At 39.6% G+C, this 15,494-nt stretch overlaps 2 protein-coding genes and 1 long non-coding RNA gene across 5 annotated transcripts in view; 2 read left to right on the top strand and 1 right to left on the bottom strand.

Annotated features, from left to right (window-relative positions):
• chrna1 (cholinergic receptor, nicotinic, alpha 1 (muscle)) overlaps positions 1–10,122 on the top strand; it is a 40,598-nt gene extending 30,476 nt beyond the window's left edge. For all 3 annotated transcript variants that reach the window (XM_059966696.1, XM_059966695.1, XM_059966694.1), the window contains 4 exons: positions 1,595–1,832; positions 4,038–4,261; positions 5,673–5,912; positions 9,716–10,122. In XM_059966696.1, coding sequence (XP_059822679.1) covers positions 1,595–1,832; positions 4,038–4,261; positions 5,673–5,912; positions 9,716–9,847 — 834 coding nt within the window. In that variant the 3' untranslated portion in view covers positions 9,848–10,122. The remainder of the gene's footprint in view (positions 1–1,594; positions 1,833–4,037; positions 4,262–5,672; positions 5,913–9,715) is intronic.
• A 1,334-nt stretch (positions 10,123–11,456) lies between these two features.
• Positions 11,457–15,494, top strand: part of LOC132392596 (WAS/WASL-interacting protein family member 1-like) — a 131,828-nt gene continuing 127,790 nt past the window's right edge. Inside the window, exon 1 of the mRNA XM_059966693.1 lies at positions 11,457–11,822. The gene's annotated coding sequence lies outside the window, so the exon portion shown is untranslated. The remainder of the gene's footprint in view (positions 11,823–15,494) is intronic.
• The window catches only part of LOC132392600 (uncharacterized), an 84,834-nt gene continuing 83,119 nt past the window's right edge, over positions 13,780–15,494 (bottom strand). Inside the window, exon 3 of the long non-coding RNA XR_009511588.1 lies at positions 13,780–13,972. This is a non-coding gene — a long non-coding RNA (uncharacterized LOC132392600). The remainder of the gene's footprint in view (positions 13,973–15,494) is intronic.

Raw genomic sequence — 15,494 nt, 5'->3', positions numbered from 1 at the left:
TTCAGGGCATTTTTATCTATTATGTTAACTATCACGGTGTCCCCCTCTTCCAACACTTCTCTCTTGTCCACACTCATCTCCTCATTTTTTATATATTTGGGATTCTCCTTAGAAGTAAGATAAAACACATGGTATTTTTGTAATGAAAATGTTTAATGTTTTATCAACATTCAAACAAGTCTCTGAAGGATATTTGTTTTAAATTTTATACCCAGCTTCCTTGGAAAAGATATGCATATTTTGTATGAAACTAACTTAGAGATACATATCACTCTTTGTTTGCTACTACTCACCTTTTACATTTTATATCTTAAAAGGTGGTACCGGAGAAGGATTTTAAAGTACAGAAAGATTGCTGCTGTTGCATTGGTTTTGCTGTGTATGAAAGTTTCCTGTGCTCTAAGTATTATTTCTCAGCTACAATGCAATGATTTTCACTAACAAGAATTATTGCTGCATGATAAAATTGTAGGTGAGATCCAGCTAAGTGATTACTCTGGATCTGAAAAATATCTACAGTACTTATAGGATGTAGTTTATATTATGCTAATACATTGTGATATGTACATATGAACATTTTTAGTTAAAATGTATGCATTCGATAAATCTAATAATCTCAATTTTAAATGTGATAATCTATTATTTTATGGTTAATTATAAAACAAAACACTTTGATTTCCTAGCTAATGAAGACTAATACTTCCCTTATAATGTTTGGTCTGTCTATGGGCCAAAGCTGTACACACATCTGGGCTGTGGTATAGCTGCAACCTTTCTGTCATGCCATGAAATTATGAAAACCTCTTAGATTTAAGTAATACAAAACAAAGATTGAAACTTACTACCAATTAAAGCAAGGTCTGTCGTCCAAATAGAAACTGCCCTTTAACAAAATAATCCCATCTCTGCTCAAGAGACTAATAGATAGATAGGATCAGAGAAGTGGATTTATGCCAAATAACAGGTTCGTCTTGCTTCTAATTATATTTACAACATTTTAGTATAACTTATTGAAAGTGGAAAATGGATGTAGAAGTTAACCTGAGCACTGAAGTAAAGAAAGTAATAAATATGCAACAGTTAATTAACATAACAGCTACTGAATTTAATATGGTTGATAAAAGATGAACCAAGGAAAATGACTGGCTGGAAGAGAATGTCCAGTTCATTGAGTCTACTCTAACCAATCATGACGCCTAACACCTTGTGCCTCTTCCCCTCTCCTTCACACTGAATATCAATATCATCATTCAGTAGATCAAAAGCAAAGCTACAACCCAAGGTTTCTTGAGTGGAAATTCCTCTTTGACCTTCCCCCTCCCCCAGTAGTTACCTGTTAGGTGAACCCTGTTTTATCCGGATGATCATGAAGAACATCTCTTTTGATCCCCTCAAGCTTCTTCTCTAACTGACTTTTGAACTTATGACCATGGTTTCCTGTGTCTAAATTACAATTCTTTCATCTTAAAATCAGAGCTGCGTAAGCCAGGGAAAAATCCTACTTTACCAAACTGTTTAAAAAGGATCTGGAAGGTCTTTAGCCCTTCCCTGATATAAATTTGGTTGTTGATTACAATGTTCTGATTTTATTCAGGAAAGTGACCGCCCAGATTTGAGTACCTTCATGGAGAGTGGAGAGTGGATCATGAAGGATTATCGAAATTGGAAGCACTGGGTGTATTATACCTGCTGTCCTGAGACTCCCTACCTGGATATCACCTACCACTTCATCATGCAGCGTATTCCTCTTTATTTTGTTGTGAATGTCATCATTCCTTGTCTCCTCTTTTCCTTCTTAACTGGATTAGTATTTTACTTGCCGACTGATTCAGGTAGGAAAAGAGTATATCAATGTTTTTGACCACGTTCTGCAGATATTGCTAGTGAAAACTTATTCCATTCCATCAGAAATGTAAAATGCAAGTTTGAGACTGTTTCTGTCATGTTTTGTAACTTCAAAACATTGAATTAACGCAAAGGAAACAGGGAGGGTCCAAGAAATATGGGTATAGCTTCATCTTTACTTTGTGCAAGGCATACATGCATCACATCGTAACGTGGTGATGAGGGCAATTAACATATTTCAAAATGTAACCCATAACTAATTGTTTTAATGAATAAGAATGCTTAATCAACCAATATATGTACAAGATTATTCAAATATTTTTGAAATATTAAACACACGGCAATTTCAATTTCTGTTCTTTCTCCTTCTTACTGCAGAGATTTACTGTGTTCTAAATTACAAATCTTTCTCTTGGTCTCTTTCCTCAGCAGTCTATTAGTGATCGCCACATTATCCGCTCAGTGGCCACTCTATTAGGTACCTCCTGGCCACTTTATTAGGCACTGCAGAACTCCAAAGTTCCACGCTGTACGTTCGGGGCCCACTCTTCTGCACACGACTGTTGTTTGAGTTACTGTTTTCTTTCTGAGTTACTGAGTTCATGGTCTTCTGCTGCTGTAGCCATCCAGTTCAAGGCTCGACGTGTTGTGCTGTTCTGCACGCGATTGTTGTAACACATGGTTATTTGAGTTACTATTGCCTTCTTGTCAACTTGTACCAGTCTGGCAATTTCCCCCGACCTCTCTAATTAACACGGTGTTTTCACCCACAGAACTGCCGCTTACTGCATGATTTTTGTGTGTGTGTGTGGGGGGGGGGGGAGGGGGTTGCACCATTCTCTGTAAACTGTAGAGGCTGTTAAGCGTGAAATTCCCAGGAAATCAGTGGCTTCTGAGAAACTCAAACCACCCCATCTGGCACCAACAATTATCCCACGGTCAAAGTCAGTTAGATCACATTTCCTCCCCAGTCTGAACAACTGAATCTCTTGACCATGTCTGCGTGCTTCTATACATTGAGCTGATGCCATATGATAGGCCGATTAGATGTTTGCATCAATGAGGAGGTGTACTGGTGTACCTAATAAAGTGGCCACTGATCGCATATTTCAGCATCATTTTGGTAAAATATATTAATTCTCAGCTGTCCACTGCTGTTTGTTTTCGCTTCTCCTATTCAGCCAAATTTCCTCCAGTTTATGACCATGACCCAAAAACTTCATTGCCACATTGGTCCATGAACTCACCTTCATTCCCACGTATCTCACTTTTGTTCCAGTCATTTTACATATCTCACCTTTACCCTTGTGCTCCTTCATGTACACTTCTTCATTATGTTGCTCCTTCATGTATCTCACCTTCTTCCTAGACTACGTGTCACCCACTCATTGTCCAGCCCATCTCACGTTTTGTCCCTCATTCTTTCCCTGGATTTGTACCTACCGGTATATCCTCCCTCTCCATGCCTCAAATTCACCCTCTCATTCTGCCACGTATCTCATCATCTTTTTCGTATCAAGTTTACTCATGACCTTTCTATCTAGGTCTTATAACCGCCAAGTCTTATTTATTGCTTGAGATTTTTCATCTGTGGTCAGTCTCCCTCATTTATTCTGCAACTATTTCTTCCTTGGTCTTATTTCAGCTCTTATTTGTTCCATCAAATTGAAAATTCTCCCTAGACTCGCTGCAAATAAGTTCATGGTGGGAGAGGCCCTCCTTGCTTTTGTTTCACATTTTTGTTTAGAATCACAGAGTCTAGAAAACTACAGCACTGAAACTAGCCCTTTGGCCCATCTAAGCTATTCAGAACCATTTAAACTGCCTACTCACATCAACCTGCACCCAGAACATCGCCCTCCATAACCCTCCCATCCATGTACCTATCCAAACTTCTCTTAAATGTTGAACTGAAAGTTGCATCCACCACTTCCACACTCTCACCACCCTCTGAGATGTTTTCCCTCATGTTCCCCTTAAACATTTCACCTTTCACCCTTAATCCATGACCTTTAGTTGTAGTCTCACCCAACCTCGATGGCAAAAGTCTGCTTATATTTACCCAATCTAAACCCCTCACAATTTTGTATACCTCTATCAAATCTCCCCTCGATCTTCTAAAGTTCTAGGGAATAAAGTTCTAACCTGTTCAATGTTTTTCACGACTCTGAAAAGATTTTTTTTTCTTGCAGGTGAGAAGATGACTTTGAGTATTTCAGTTCTGCTGTCTCTGACTGTGTTCCTTCTTGTTATTGTTGAGTTGATCCCTTCAACTTCCAGTGCAGTGCCTTTGATTGGCAAATACATGCTTTTTACAATGATTTTTGTCATCAGTTCAATCGTCATTACTGTTGTTGTAATTAATACTCACCATCGCTCACCAAGTACACATACTATGCCACAGTGGGTACGAAAGGTGAGCCATCTTTTGTGTTTAAAGTATCAGCCAGTTAGAAGTAACACTTAGAACCAGGACACATACAAAATGCTGGTGGAACACAGCAGGCCAGGCAGCATCTATAGGGAGAAGCACTGTCATCTCCCTATAGATGCTGCCTGGCCTGCTGTGTTCCACCAGCATTTTGTGTGTGTTGTTTGAATTTCCAGCATCTGCAGATTTCCTTGTGTTTGCACTTAGAATCAGGAAACTGGAGAAAATTGCTAATTTCAGCAATAACTAAGGATAACCATTTATGAAGTTAGTTTGTTACAAGGCATCCAAATAAACAACATTTGGATCAATAATTTGCAATATGATTTGAATTTACAACTAAGAAAATTTAACTTCATTGTTAAACAGGTCAACGTTGTAGCTTCAATGATGTGGCCAAGTGCGAGGTCTCCTGGTTTGAGACAGTAAGGCTAACTTCACTCTCACTTTAATGATCAGATCCTCTTTGTAACATTATAATTATAAGAGAGAGCACAGGGAGTCCAGCTACAACTGCTGTTCTAAATGGCTGCTGTTATTTAAATAGAAACTGTCCTGAGAGTGAATATATTCGGTTCGCACTTTTCACTACTAAAGTTATCATCTTCAACCTCCAGCAGTAGTGCTGCACTCTTGCCAATAATCATTCTCCTTTCCTGTCACTGTCTCTGGTTGGATCATGCTGTTTGCAATCTTATTGTCGTTCTGGGTTGATCTTAAGGTTGCTTATTTTCTTCACCACAACACCATCCTCTGAACTACCATTCTACTATCTCGCCTCATTAACACCGATTTAACATCCAAGCTCGACAGTTCCAATGCTTTCCCAGCTGCCTTTTTATCTCGACTATGATTCCTGAACCGTCCATACTAATTCCTGTTTTCTCTTTGATGCTGAAGTCCTGCTTAGATATCACCTTTGCTCTCACTCATAAGCACATTCTGCTGGACCTCCAATGCTTCCATTGTAAAATTTTCATCATATTTAATCGCCCTAATTACAGGACTGCTCACTTTCTCTATAAGTAATTTCTGCCAAAAGTTTTCCCAAGCTCGACACAGCTCTGGCACAGATATTCCCCTCCATTTAAACAACTTGGATGACTTCAGTTACTTGGTCCCCATTCTCTAAACTCTCAGCTTAATCACTTTCCTCTTCTTTTGAAGATTTTCTTAAAACTTACTTTAAAAACAATCGTTTTGGTTTTTTTTCTAACATACCCTTTTATGGCCTGGTCTTCTTTGTTTTCCATTCAGCCATGTGAGCATTGTAGAATATACTTGCAGTGTTCAAGGTGTTAAATAAATGCAAGTTGTGGAAAACTTGTTTGTAACAATATATATTAATTATTGAACATTATTTATACATTTTCTATTATGCAATTTTGTTTTACAGATTTTTATTGATACTATACCCAATGTTATGTTTTTCTCAACAATGAAACGAACGGCTAAGGAGAAGCAAGAGAAAAAGATATTTACTGAGGACATTGATATCTCTGACATTTCTGGAAAGCAAGTGACAGGAAATGTAATTTTCCAAACACCTCTTATTAAGAACCCGGATGTCAAAAGTGCAATTGAGGGAGTCAAATATATTGCAGAGCACATGAAGTCTGATCAGGAATCAAACAATGTATGATTTTTTATGTTCTTAATATACAGTATATTTAATTCCTATTTCTAATAGTTGCCAATCTTGATATATATACAGTATATAAAACAGAAAATTATATGCTGATGAGCCTGACATCAGTAGTGGGAAAGTTATTGGAAGATATTCTAAGGGACCAGATATATGAGTATTTTGATAGGCAGGAATTGATTAGGGATAGTCAGCATGGCTTTGTGCATGGTAGGTCATATCTAACCAATGTTATAGAGCTTTTTGAGGAATTTAACAGGAAAGTTGATGAAGGCAAGGCAGTGAATGTTGTCTGCATGGGCTTTTGCAAGACATTTGACAAGATTCCACATGGAGGTTGGTCCAGAAGGTTCAGTCACTTGGCATTCAAGATGAGGTGGTAAATTGGATTAGACATTGGCCTTGTGGGAGAAGCCAGGTAATGGTAGTAGATTATCAGCCATAAGATATAGGAACAGAAATAGGCTATTTGGCTCATCCAGTCTGCTTCTGTATTTCATGCTGGTTGGTCTGTTTTCACTCTCAGCCCAGATCTCCTGCCTTATCCCTTCATGCCCTGACTAATCAAGAATCTATCAATCTCTGCCTTAAATATACCCAATGACTTGGCGCCCATAGCCACCTGTGGCAGCAAATTCCATAGATTCACCATTCTCTGGCTAAAGGCATTCCTCATCTCTGTTCTAAAAGGCTGCCCCTCTATCCCAGGACTGTATCCTCTGGTCTTAGATTCCCCCGAGTAGATGGTTGCCTCTCTGATAGGAGGCCTGTGACGAGTGGAGTGCTGCAGAGATCAGTGCTGGGTCTGTTGATGTTTGTTATCTACATCAGTAATCTGAATGATAATGTGGTTAACCAAATCCACTTATTTGTGGATGACACCAAGATTGGGGGTATAGTGGACAGCAAGGAAGACTATCAGAGCTTACAGTGGGATTTGGCCCAGCTGGAATAATGGGTTGAAAAATGGCAGATGGAATTTAATGCAGACAAGCACAAGGTAGGCAACAAGGGTAGTTTTTACACAGTGAACAGTAGGGCATTGAGGTGTGTGGTAGAACAAAGGGATCTGGGACTACAGGTCTGTAATTCTTTGAAAGTGGAGACACAGATAGATGGGATTGTAAAGAAAGCTTTTGGCCTTTGTAAATCAAAGTATTGAATCCAGGAGATGGGTTGTTATGTTGAAGTTGTAAAAGATGTTGGTGTTGCCCAGTTTGCAGTATTGTGTGCAATTCTGGTCACCTTCCTGCATGAAAGCTGGAAATAAGATTGAAAGAGTACAGTGAAACTTTACAATGATGTTGTTGGGACTGGAGGATCTGAGTTGTAGGGAAAGATTGAATAGTTTAGGACTTTATTCCTTGGAATATAGAAGACTGAGGGGAGATTTGATCGAGACATGAGGGGTATAGATAGGGTAAATGCAAGCCAGCTTTTTCCACTGAGGTTGGGTGGGACTATAACCAGAGGTCATGGGTTAAGGGTGAAAGGTGTAAAGTTTAAGGGAAACATGAGGGGAAACTTCTTCACTCAAAGGGTGGTGAGAGTGCGGAACAAGCTGCCAGTGTAAGTGGTGCATGCAAGCTCGATTTCAATGTTTAAGAGAAGTTTGCATAGGTACACGGATGGCAGGGGCATGGAGGGCTATGGTCTGGATGCAGGTCAATGGGGGTATGCAGATTAAATGGTTTGGCATGGACTAGATGGGCCGAAGAGCCTGTATCAATCCTGTACTTTTTTGTGACTCCATAGTTCAAAAATTTTATAACATACTAAGAATATTTTTGCCACACTACTCAACATCACAAATGACATGCTAAATAATGTAAGTGTTCTTTGCATCGTTTTCAGTTTATGTGGAGCCTCTGTGACAACCAACAGGAATATCCTTCTTGAATGTCTTTCATTTATTGTCCATCTGAACAGGACAACACTTTGCACAAGTTTGATACATGGTTACAGAATTCCTTCCAAGGATTTTTTTTCTCCTCCCCTTCTGTTCCTTAGGGACCTATCCTTACAAACATATTATACTCAATTTAAGTGATACCACTCATTAAATCACTCAGTGATACAATACCAAGATCCACCTGTAGCTACCACTTCCCTTGACCCCTTCAGTACCAGCGTGCTGTAAAGATGACTTCTAATATCTCTGTCCGCCAGAGAAAGCAGGATCTCCCATTAACCACACCCATTCTGACATGTCTATCCATGGCCTCCTCTACTGTCAAGATGAAGCCACACTCAGGTTGGAGGAACAACACCTTATATTACGTCCAGGTAGCCTCCAACCTGATGGCATGAACACTGATTTCTCTAACTTCTATTAATGCCTCTCTCTCCTTCTTACCCCATCCCTTATCTATTTATTTATTTATTTATTTATTTATTCCTTATTTGTTCCCTTTTTTTCTTCTTTTCTCTCTCTCTCTGTCCCTCTCACAATCACTCCTTGCCTGCTCTCCATCTCCCTCTGGTGCTCTCCTCCCCCTTTCTTTCTCCGTAGGCCTCCCATCCCATGATCCTTTCCCTTCTCCGGCTCTGTATCCCTTTTGCCAATCAACTTTCCAGCTCAGCTTCACCCCACCCCCTCCTGTCTTCTCTTATCATTTCAGATCCTTCCCCCCCCCCCACTTTCAAATCTCTTACTATCTCTTCTTTCAGTTAGTCCTGACGAAGGGTCTCGGCCCGAAATGTCGACTGTACTTCTTCCTATAGATGCTGCCTGGCCTGCTGTGTTCCACCAGCATTTTGTGTGTGATGCTTAGAAAAAAATAAAAGGGTTATGTGTTTTCTGCCATAAATGTATTTATTCAGATCAAATGCATCCTTTTTCCTTACTTCTTCAAGAAGTGCTTGCAATCTCTGCATTTCTTTGTGCCTGGGATGAGCTTCTTACCAATATCCTCTCCACCACCTTCCTCCATCTCCATTGGTATTGCCTATCTTTCTTCAGCCTCAGCCCATTAACTGCTGGAACTGTCAGCTATGTCTTCATTTCCAGACTCAGTTATTCTAATACTGTCCTGGTTGGTCTCCCAACTTCTACCTATACACTATGGAAACCCATCTCTCTACAACTGTTATCCAAGCCTGCACTAAGACCCTAACAATATCACTGGTTTTCATTCATTGTGGATACCTGAAGATGTGAAATTTAAAGTTCTAATTTTTTCTATTAGACGGTCTCTCACCCACTCCAATGCTATCCCATGGCTTCTCCTTGCCTTAACTCTTCAGCTTCCTTCAGTCCTATAACTCTCCAAGAAACCCAGTCTCCCTAATCCTTACCCATTTTCCTTCATTCTATCATTGACAGTAATATTTTAGACCTCCTTTGGCCCTAAAGTTTGGAATTTCCTTCCCATGTGTCTCTACCTGTCATCTACTAACACTGTCTACAAATTTTACTTATGTTCCTTCTGTTCATATACTGCTCCAAGTTCACAAATTTCACAGCACATGCTGGTGATAATGAACCAGTTTCTGATTCTAATCATTTCTGTCTCAGAGCTAAGTATTATTTCCTTGTGAGGGAATGTTTTACAATGTTAAAGGTATTCTATAAATTAAAGTCATCATTGTCTATATTTGATACAAGTTATCCATTAGTAACACTGTATTTTATTCTTTGAAAATGATTGAAAATCAAGGCAGATGATTTTTGCAAAACCAGCTTTAAAATGCAAGTGATAATTTGGAGAAAGAGGATATAAAATATTCATAAGGGTTCTTAATGTGCTTGCAGATGGAAATTAACACCTATTTAATTTTTACTTCATTACTAGGCTGCAGAGGAATGGAAATATGTTGCAATGGTGATTGATCATATTCTGCTGGGTGTCTTCATGTTGGTTTGTATTACTGGCACAGTTAGTGTGTTTGCTAGCCGGCTCATTGAACTCAATCAGCAGGGCTAAGTCATCACGGTGAACAAACAATGCAATACTGGATTATCGATCCACAGAGAAGATCCATAGGTTTAGTGTTGCAGTTGTAGTCTGTTCTACAAAATATATTGTTTGCTTTATTTTAGAATGAAATGTACTTAGGGTATTTGAATACATAAAAGATGTAATTAATAAACAACATATAATCATTAGTAAACACAAAGTACACTGCAGATGCTGTGGTCAAATCAACACGTACAACACGCTGGAGGAACTCAGCAGGTCGGGTAGCATCTGTGGAAATGAACAGTCAACGTTTCGGGCCAACGAAGGGTCTCAGCCCGAAACGTTGACTGTTCGTTTCCACGGATGCTGCCTGACCTGCCAAGTTCCTCCAGCATGTTGTACGTGTTGATATGACCATTAGTGAATCATGAATGAAAATTATTATTACAAAAATGTTTGAAACACGTGATCAGGAATAACTTTTTAATACATTACACAAAAGCTTTTTTTTAAAAAAATTCAAGTAATTAGATGGATAGTCACTTTAAATTTGATAGAGAAATGTGAATTGGTAAGAAAATAAAATATTAAACAAATCCATTGTTCCTTCCAAAGATTGTATTGTTGTACATTGAGAACTTTAGTCCTGTTGTATAATTTAAGTGTGTTTTACAGATCATCAATAAATATTCAGTGTGGTATTATGATAAAACGTTGCAATTCTTAATTAGTTGCAAATCCTATGCAGTTATTTGAAACTCAAGTTTAATTTGTCAAAAATGAAATACATCACAAAAAATCAAAATTATATTGTTGAAGGTCTTGCAGGCATTTCTCTAGAAATCTTAATAACTTCTCAAGACTTTATCAAAAATCTCTTTGCCATTGTATTAGCTTTCCCAGCAAATGGAAACTGTTAGCCTTGTTTTAATTTAATAGGAACGCTAATACAATGGCTGTGTTATGATTGCACCATCCAGTTAAAGGTAATGCTACGCCACTGGCCATTCGGCCTATCGCTGCTCCTTCCTTCCCCTTTACAGTTCTGTCTTAAGAGGTTTTTGTATTGTACAGGGTGAACACACACGTTAGTTTCTTAGGTAGCTGTTTGCAAAACCAAACACGAGGAAATCTGCAGATGCTGGAAATTCAAGCAAAATCCTGACGAAGGGTCTCGGCCCGAAACGTCGACAGCGCTTCTCCCTATAGACGCTGCCTGCATTTTGTGGGTGTTGGCAAAACCAAATACTTTGAGCTATAATTTCAGATCAAGGATTAGGAATTCATAAGGGTAACAGTTAAAAGATTTAAAGGATATCTGAAGGGGGCCTTTACACCCTGAGTGAAGTGTAGGTGACACAAAGAGAATGAGTGTCGAGGAGTATTTGAATCCCCTACGGACGGAAGGGGGGGGGGGGTCCCATGAACCGGCATTGACGTGATGGGTCGAATGGCCTGTTTCCCAGCTACATGGCCAGGAATCAGTAACACTGATGAGTGTCACCCGCATTCTCTGTGCCACTGCCAGAAATCACTTGCAGGAGAACCGCAAAGCAAACCAGAAGGGAATGTCTCAGCTGGGAGCGGTAAGGGAATGCGACTGGGTTGTTCCGACGGGAAAGGACGGGGTTTCCCTGCCTGTTGCTACTTCGGAGATTCCGCGTTGTGTGCGGCCGCGCCTCCGCACATGTGCCGGAGCTGGCGGATCGCGGGCCCAGGAGGGAGGAGACGGAGTGGGATCGCGGCGTTTGAATTGCCCTCTCTTTCATTCTTCCCTGGGTCGCACACTTTCAAGTTGCGTCCCGAACCCACCCACTCACCCAGCTGCAGGCATTACATCACTGACACCGCTCAGAGACCCGGATTGACACCAAGGCAGAACTTTAGGCAAATTGCACGGCTCAAGTTTTAATAGAACATGTCTGACCCGTCCGCCGGCCCGGAGGATCGGCCCAAGGGCGCCGAGTAATGCAGAGAGCGGAGAGGCTGCCAGTTGACGGTCAGTAAAAACGGGAGGGGGGGGGGTAAATCTGACAGCGGCAGCATTGTCACTATATTGCACCCAGTCAAGAAGTTTCACCCTCTTGCCAAATCTATTCTAGGTGTGGCTTTTCATCTGTGTCTGCGGAAGTCGGCGCACCTCGCACCACCGAAGTTTGTTTTGTTCCCGGTTGGGCTCTTTCGGAATATTTGTGACGTGAGGAGGGGAGTGCGCGCTGGGTGGGAACCGCAAAATGTGCCGGCGGGGACTGCAGAAGGAACGGTTGTTACCAGTCTTTAGTTATGTAGACAGTATATTTTAATAAAAAGACCATTGTTAAAGTGATGTTGCAGTCAAATTTGGAAAGGGTGTATTTAGAAAAGGCGCCGTATAGTCACTTCGCGGTCATTTATTTTGTTACACGGTTCTCCTTTTGTTCCATGTGTCAAGTATATTATTTTATGCTTTTGGACTTTACAGATTGTAAATTTTAACTTTGAAATGTTGGGAGTAGGCAGACGATACTGGCCTGCCAAAGAATTTAGCGTACATACCACTTGAATGCAACGAATCAGTAAATCGTTTCTTTGCCGTTCTCGCCCACCCAGAAACCTATCCTTAAATCGAGACTCTCATTGCTTAAATTGTAACCGACCCCACTTCCCCGCTCATCTTTTTCATATATGTCAGAAAATACAGATCACACATTTTAAATTCCTACCATTACCGTAACAGCTCAAGGCCAATGGTAATCTGTACTTGGACACCGCCTTTTACTTCTGCTGGACTACATTTCACCCTGCGCACACAAGAACAACGTTAAAACTTTGCAGAGTAAGATGTATTACAGACTACGGGTGCGTTTGCCCTTCACGTGAGCACCACTTAAAGGACCCGACTTGTTTGAAACTAATCCAATTTTTGTGAGGTAGCTGACCTTGAGACATTTGGTGAGGTAATAGTTTGTGGTTTTGTAGACATTTTCTGTTTATTTTTGCAGCTGTGACAGATTATATCTAAGAACTAAAGTTACATGGGTCTGCAGGTTCTTATTGAAATGACGTTGAATGATTATTACAAAAAAGTGTTAATCAAAATGCTTTACGGTCTTCATTTTTCTATTATCTTGGTATATAGTGTTTCTGCTTTTAGTTTGTCTTGTTATACTCAATTGGTACCAGCTGTCGTGGACTTCGAGGCACAAAGAAAAGCGGTACCTTCAATTGTTTATCGATAAAAGATCGCCGCTGTGACCTAAGGAGTGAATGAGCATGAGGATAAAATCAAAATTTTCATGTTTAATAAACAGGCTGAATAACTATCCTGCTAAGATGATTCGTGCCTGGTGTGATTTAGTAGTACTGCATAAATTAAACTGGAAATTGGATGTAAACTAAATCTGTTTATTCTGGTTTACTGGCATTTAGTTGGAGAGCGGCTGCTTGGTAACAATGTGGGTTTGTTTCTCAGAATCAGTTTTTTAATCACCGGCATGTGTCGTGAAATTTGTTAATTTAGCAGCAGCAGTTCAATGCAATGGCTGATTAGTTAGCTTTGGTGTCTCTGGAGTCAACTTGGTCTCATAATAATTTTACAGCCTGTATTACTTTGGGATGATCTAAGAGTACTGTCTTTATTTTTGTTGAGCCAAAATTCTGGCCTGGATTTGTTTGAACTCTGACTGTAAGTATCAGAAAACAGGTTGTGAAATATTATGATTTAAAATCTTGAATAAGTTCTACAAATTGTAAAATGGCTGTTTTCTGGGCCCATGATTGTGATCTGGTGTTGGATTTACATCAACTGTAAGTGGCAGGAAAAGGGGAGTTTGTGTTGAGCTTTCGTTCTTTGGTAATAATCTCAGTCAGTGATTAACTTTCCATTAGGAATAGGCTAAAGTTGTTCTTAATTATAAAATGAACCGTGTCAAACTCTTGGTATCCATGAGGTAAATCTGTACAGGTCATTGCACAATTAATACTCCTATTCAGTTTGATCCACCTGTTCAGACTCTGGTGATTTTATTACTCTGAATCAATCTGTTGATTTGAGATGAATTCAGCAGATTCATATTTTTGACGTCATCTCTATCCCACTCAATGTTCAATTTTTTTGTTGCCAGAACTTGCGTTCATTTGGGACTTGATTTCCCATTGCAAAGCCAACTCCTATAACAGAAGAAAAGCATTTTTCTGCTTACAATGTGTTGTTGACTTTCAGAGTTTTACTCTATTCTAGAATCGCTCACAGTTGGAGCCATACAAATTCCCGAGTTATTAAGTAAATGACAACCCACAGCAAACAGATTAATCCCCAAAGGACTCTATAGATAAATATTTGCCTGTGACTGCCCTTGTGTTTCTTCTCCCTCAATTCCATCGTATTAAGGACGTGGAGAATCAACCAATAGTAATTGGAGACATAAATCAGTGAATGTACTCCATTGATTTATATAAATATTGACGATATTTGATGTGAATTATATTGCTTGTAATTGTCAAAGTAAGTAGGATGTTGAAATATATGGGTTCATATTAAGTGGATAGGACTGTATGGGTTAATGTTATCAACAGCAATGTTGGTGTGGGAATTTACTCAAGTGTTCAAAAGCAGCATGTGACAGTGACTGCATTCTACTGGTCCATGGTAATAACATAGAACAGTACAGCACAATACTGGCCATTCAGTATATAAACCTTAAGTATTCCATGATCAATTGAACTCATTCTTCCTATGCAGCCCATAACCTTCTATTATTCTTAAAATCATGTGCCAGTCTAAATGCCCTTACTGTATCTGCCTCTACCAGCACCTCCGGCAGTGCATCGCAGACACTCTCTGGGTTAAAACAAAATCTACCTCTGACATCTCCCTTAAAATTTCCTCCACTCACCTTAAGCAGATGTGCTTTTGTATTGGCTACTACCATTATAGGGGAAAAAGATGTTGGCAGTACACTCTGTTTCTCATAATCTTGTACATCTCTATCAAGTCATCTCTCATCCTTCTTTGCTGCAAAAATAAAAGCCCAAGCTAAGACATGCTCTCTTATCCAGGCAGGACCCTGGTAAATCTCCCCTGTATCCTCTCTAAAGCTGCTATATCCTTCCTGTAATGATGCAATCAGAACTGAACAAATGCACAGGAAGTTGTTCTAAATCTTTGTAGTTCACCGATTAATCCTTGGTTGGTGCTGCATCCAGTTCTGAACATCATATTTTTATCATTGATATCAAGGCCTTGAATAAAGTACTGAGCAAATGTGTATGTTGCCAAAGATGTCGGACATTTCCAAGTGGAGAGACGAGGGACGTTTGAATTGTGTTCCTTTATGCAGAGTCAATTAAGATGAGATTGAGTAGAAGTATTCAAAGGACTTAATTACATAGATTGGTTGAAACTGTGTAAGTGATAGTGGAGATTGTTGTTTTACCTAGTTTTTTTTAACTTAGAATTGCAGCAATCTGAAATCAGCCATAAAGTGAAAGCAGATTTGATGGTAATTTTCAAAGAAGAATACTTGAAGAGATATCAGTCGTAAGGAAAGAGCAGGAAAGTGGCACTGTCTGGATTGCTTTTTTTTTGAGGACCTGTTTCAGAATGGTGGCTTGATTAGCTTTCCTACTGCTGTAAGATTTTGTGATGATTCAAGAATTTCCTCTCTGGCTGAAGGTGATTGATGATAAAGTT

This window comes from Hypanus sabinus, chromosome 4, assembly GCF_030144855.1.
Source record: "Hypanus sabinus isolate sHypSab1 chromosome 4, sHypSab1.hap1, whole genome shotgun sequence".
Taxonomy (NCBI): domain Eukaryota; kingdom Metazoa; phylum Chordata; class Chondrichthyes; order Myliobatiformes; family Dasyatidae; genus Hypanus; species Hypanus sabinus.
This window is presented reverse-complemented; position numbering and strand designations above follow the sequence as displayed.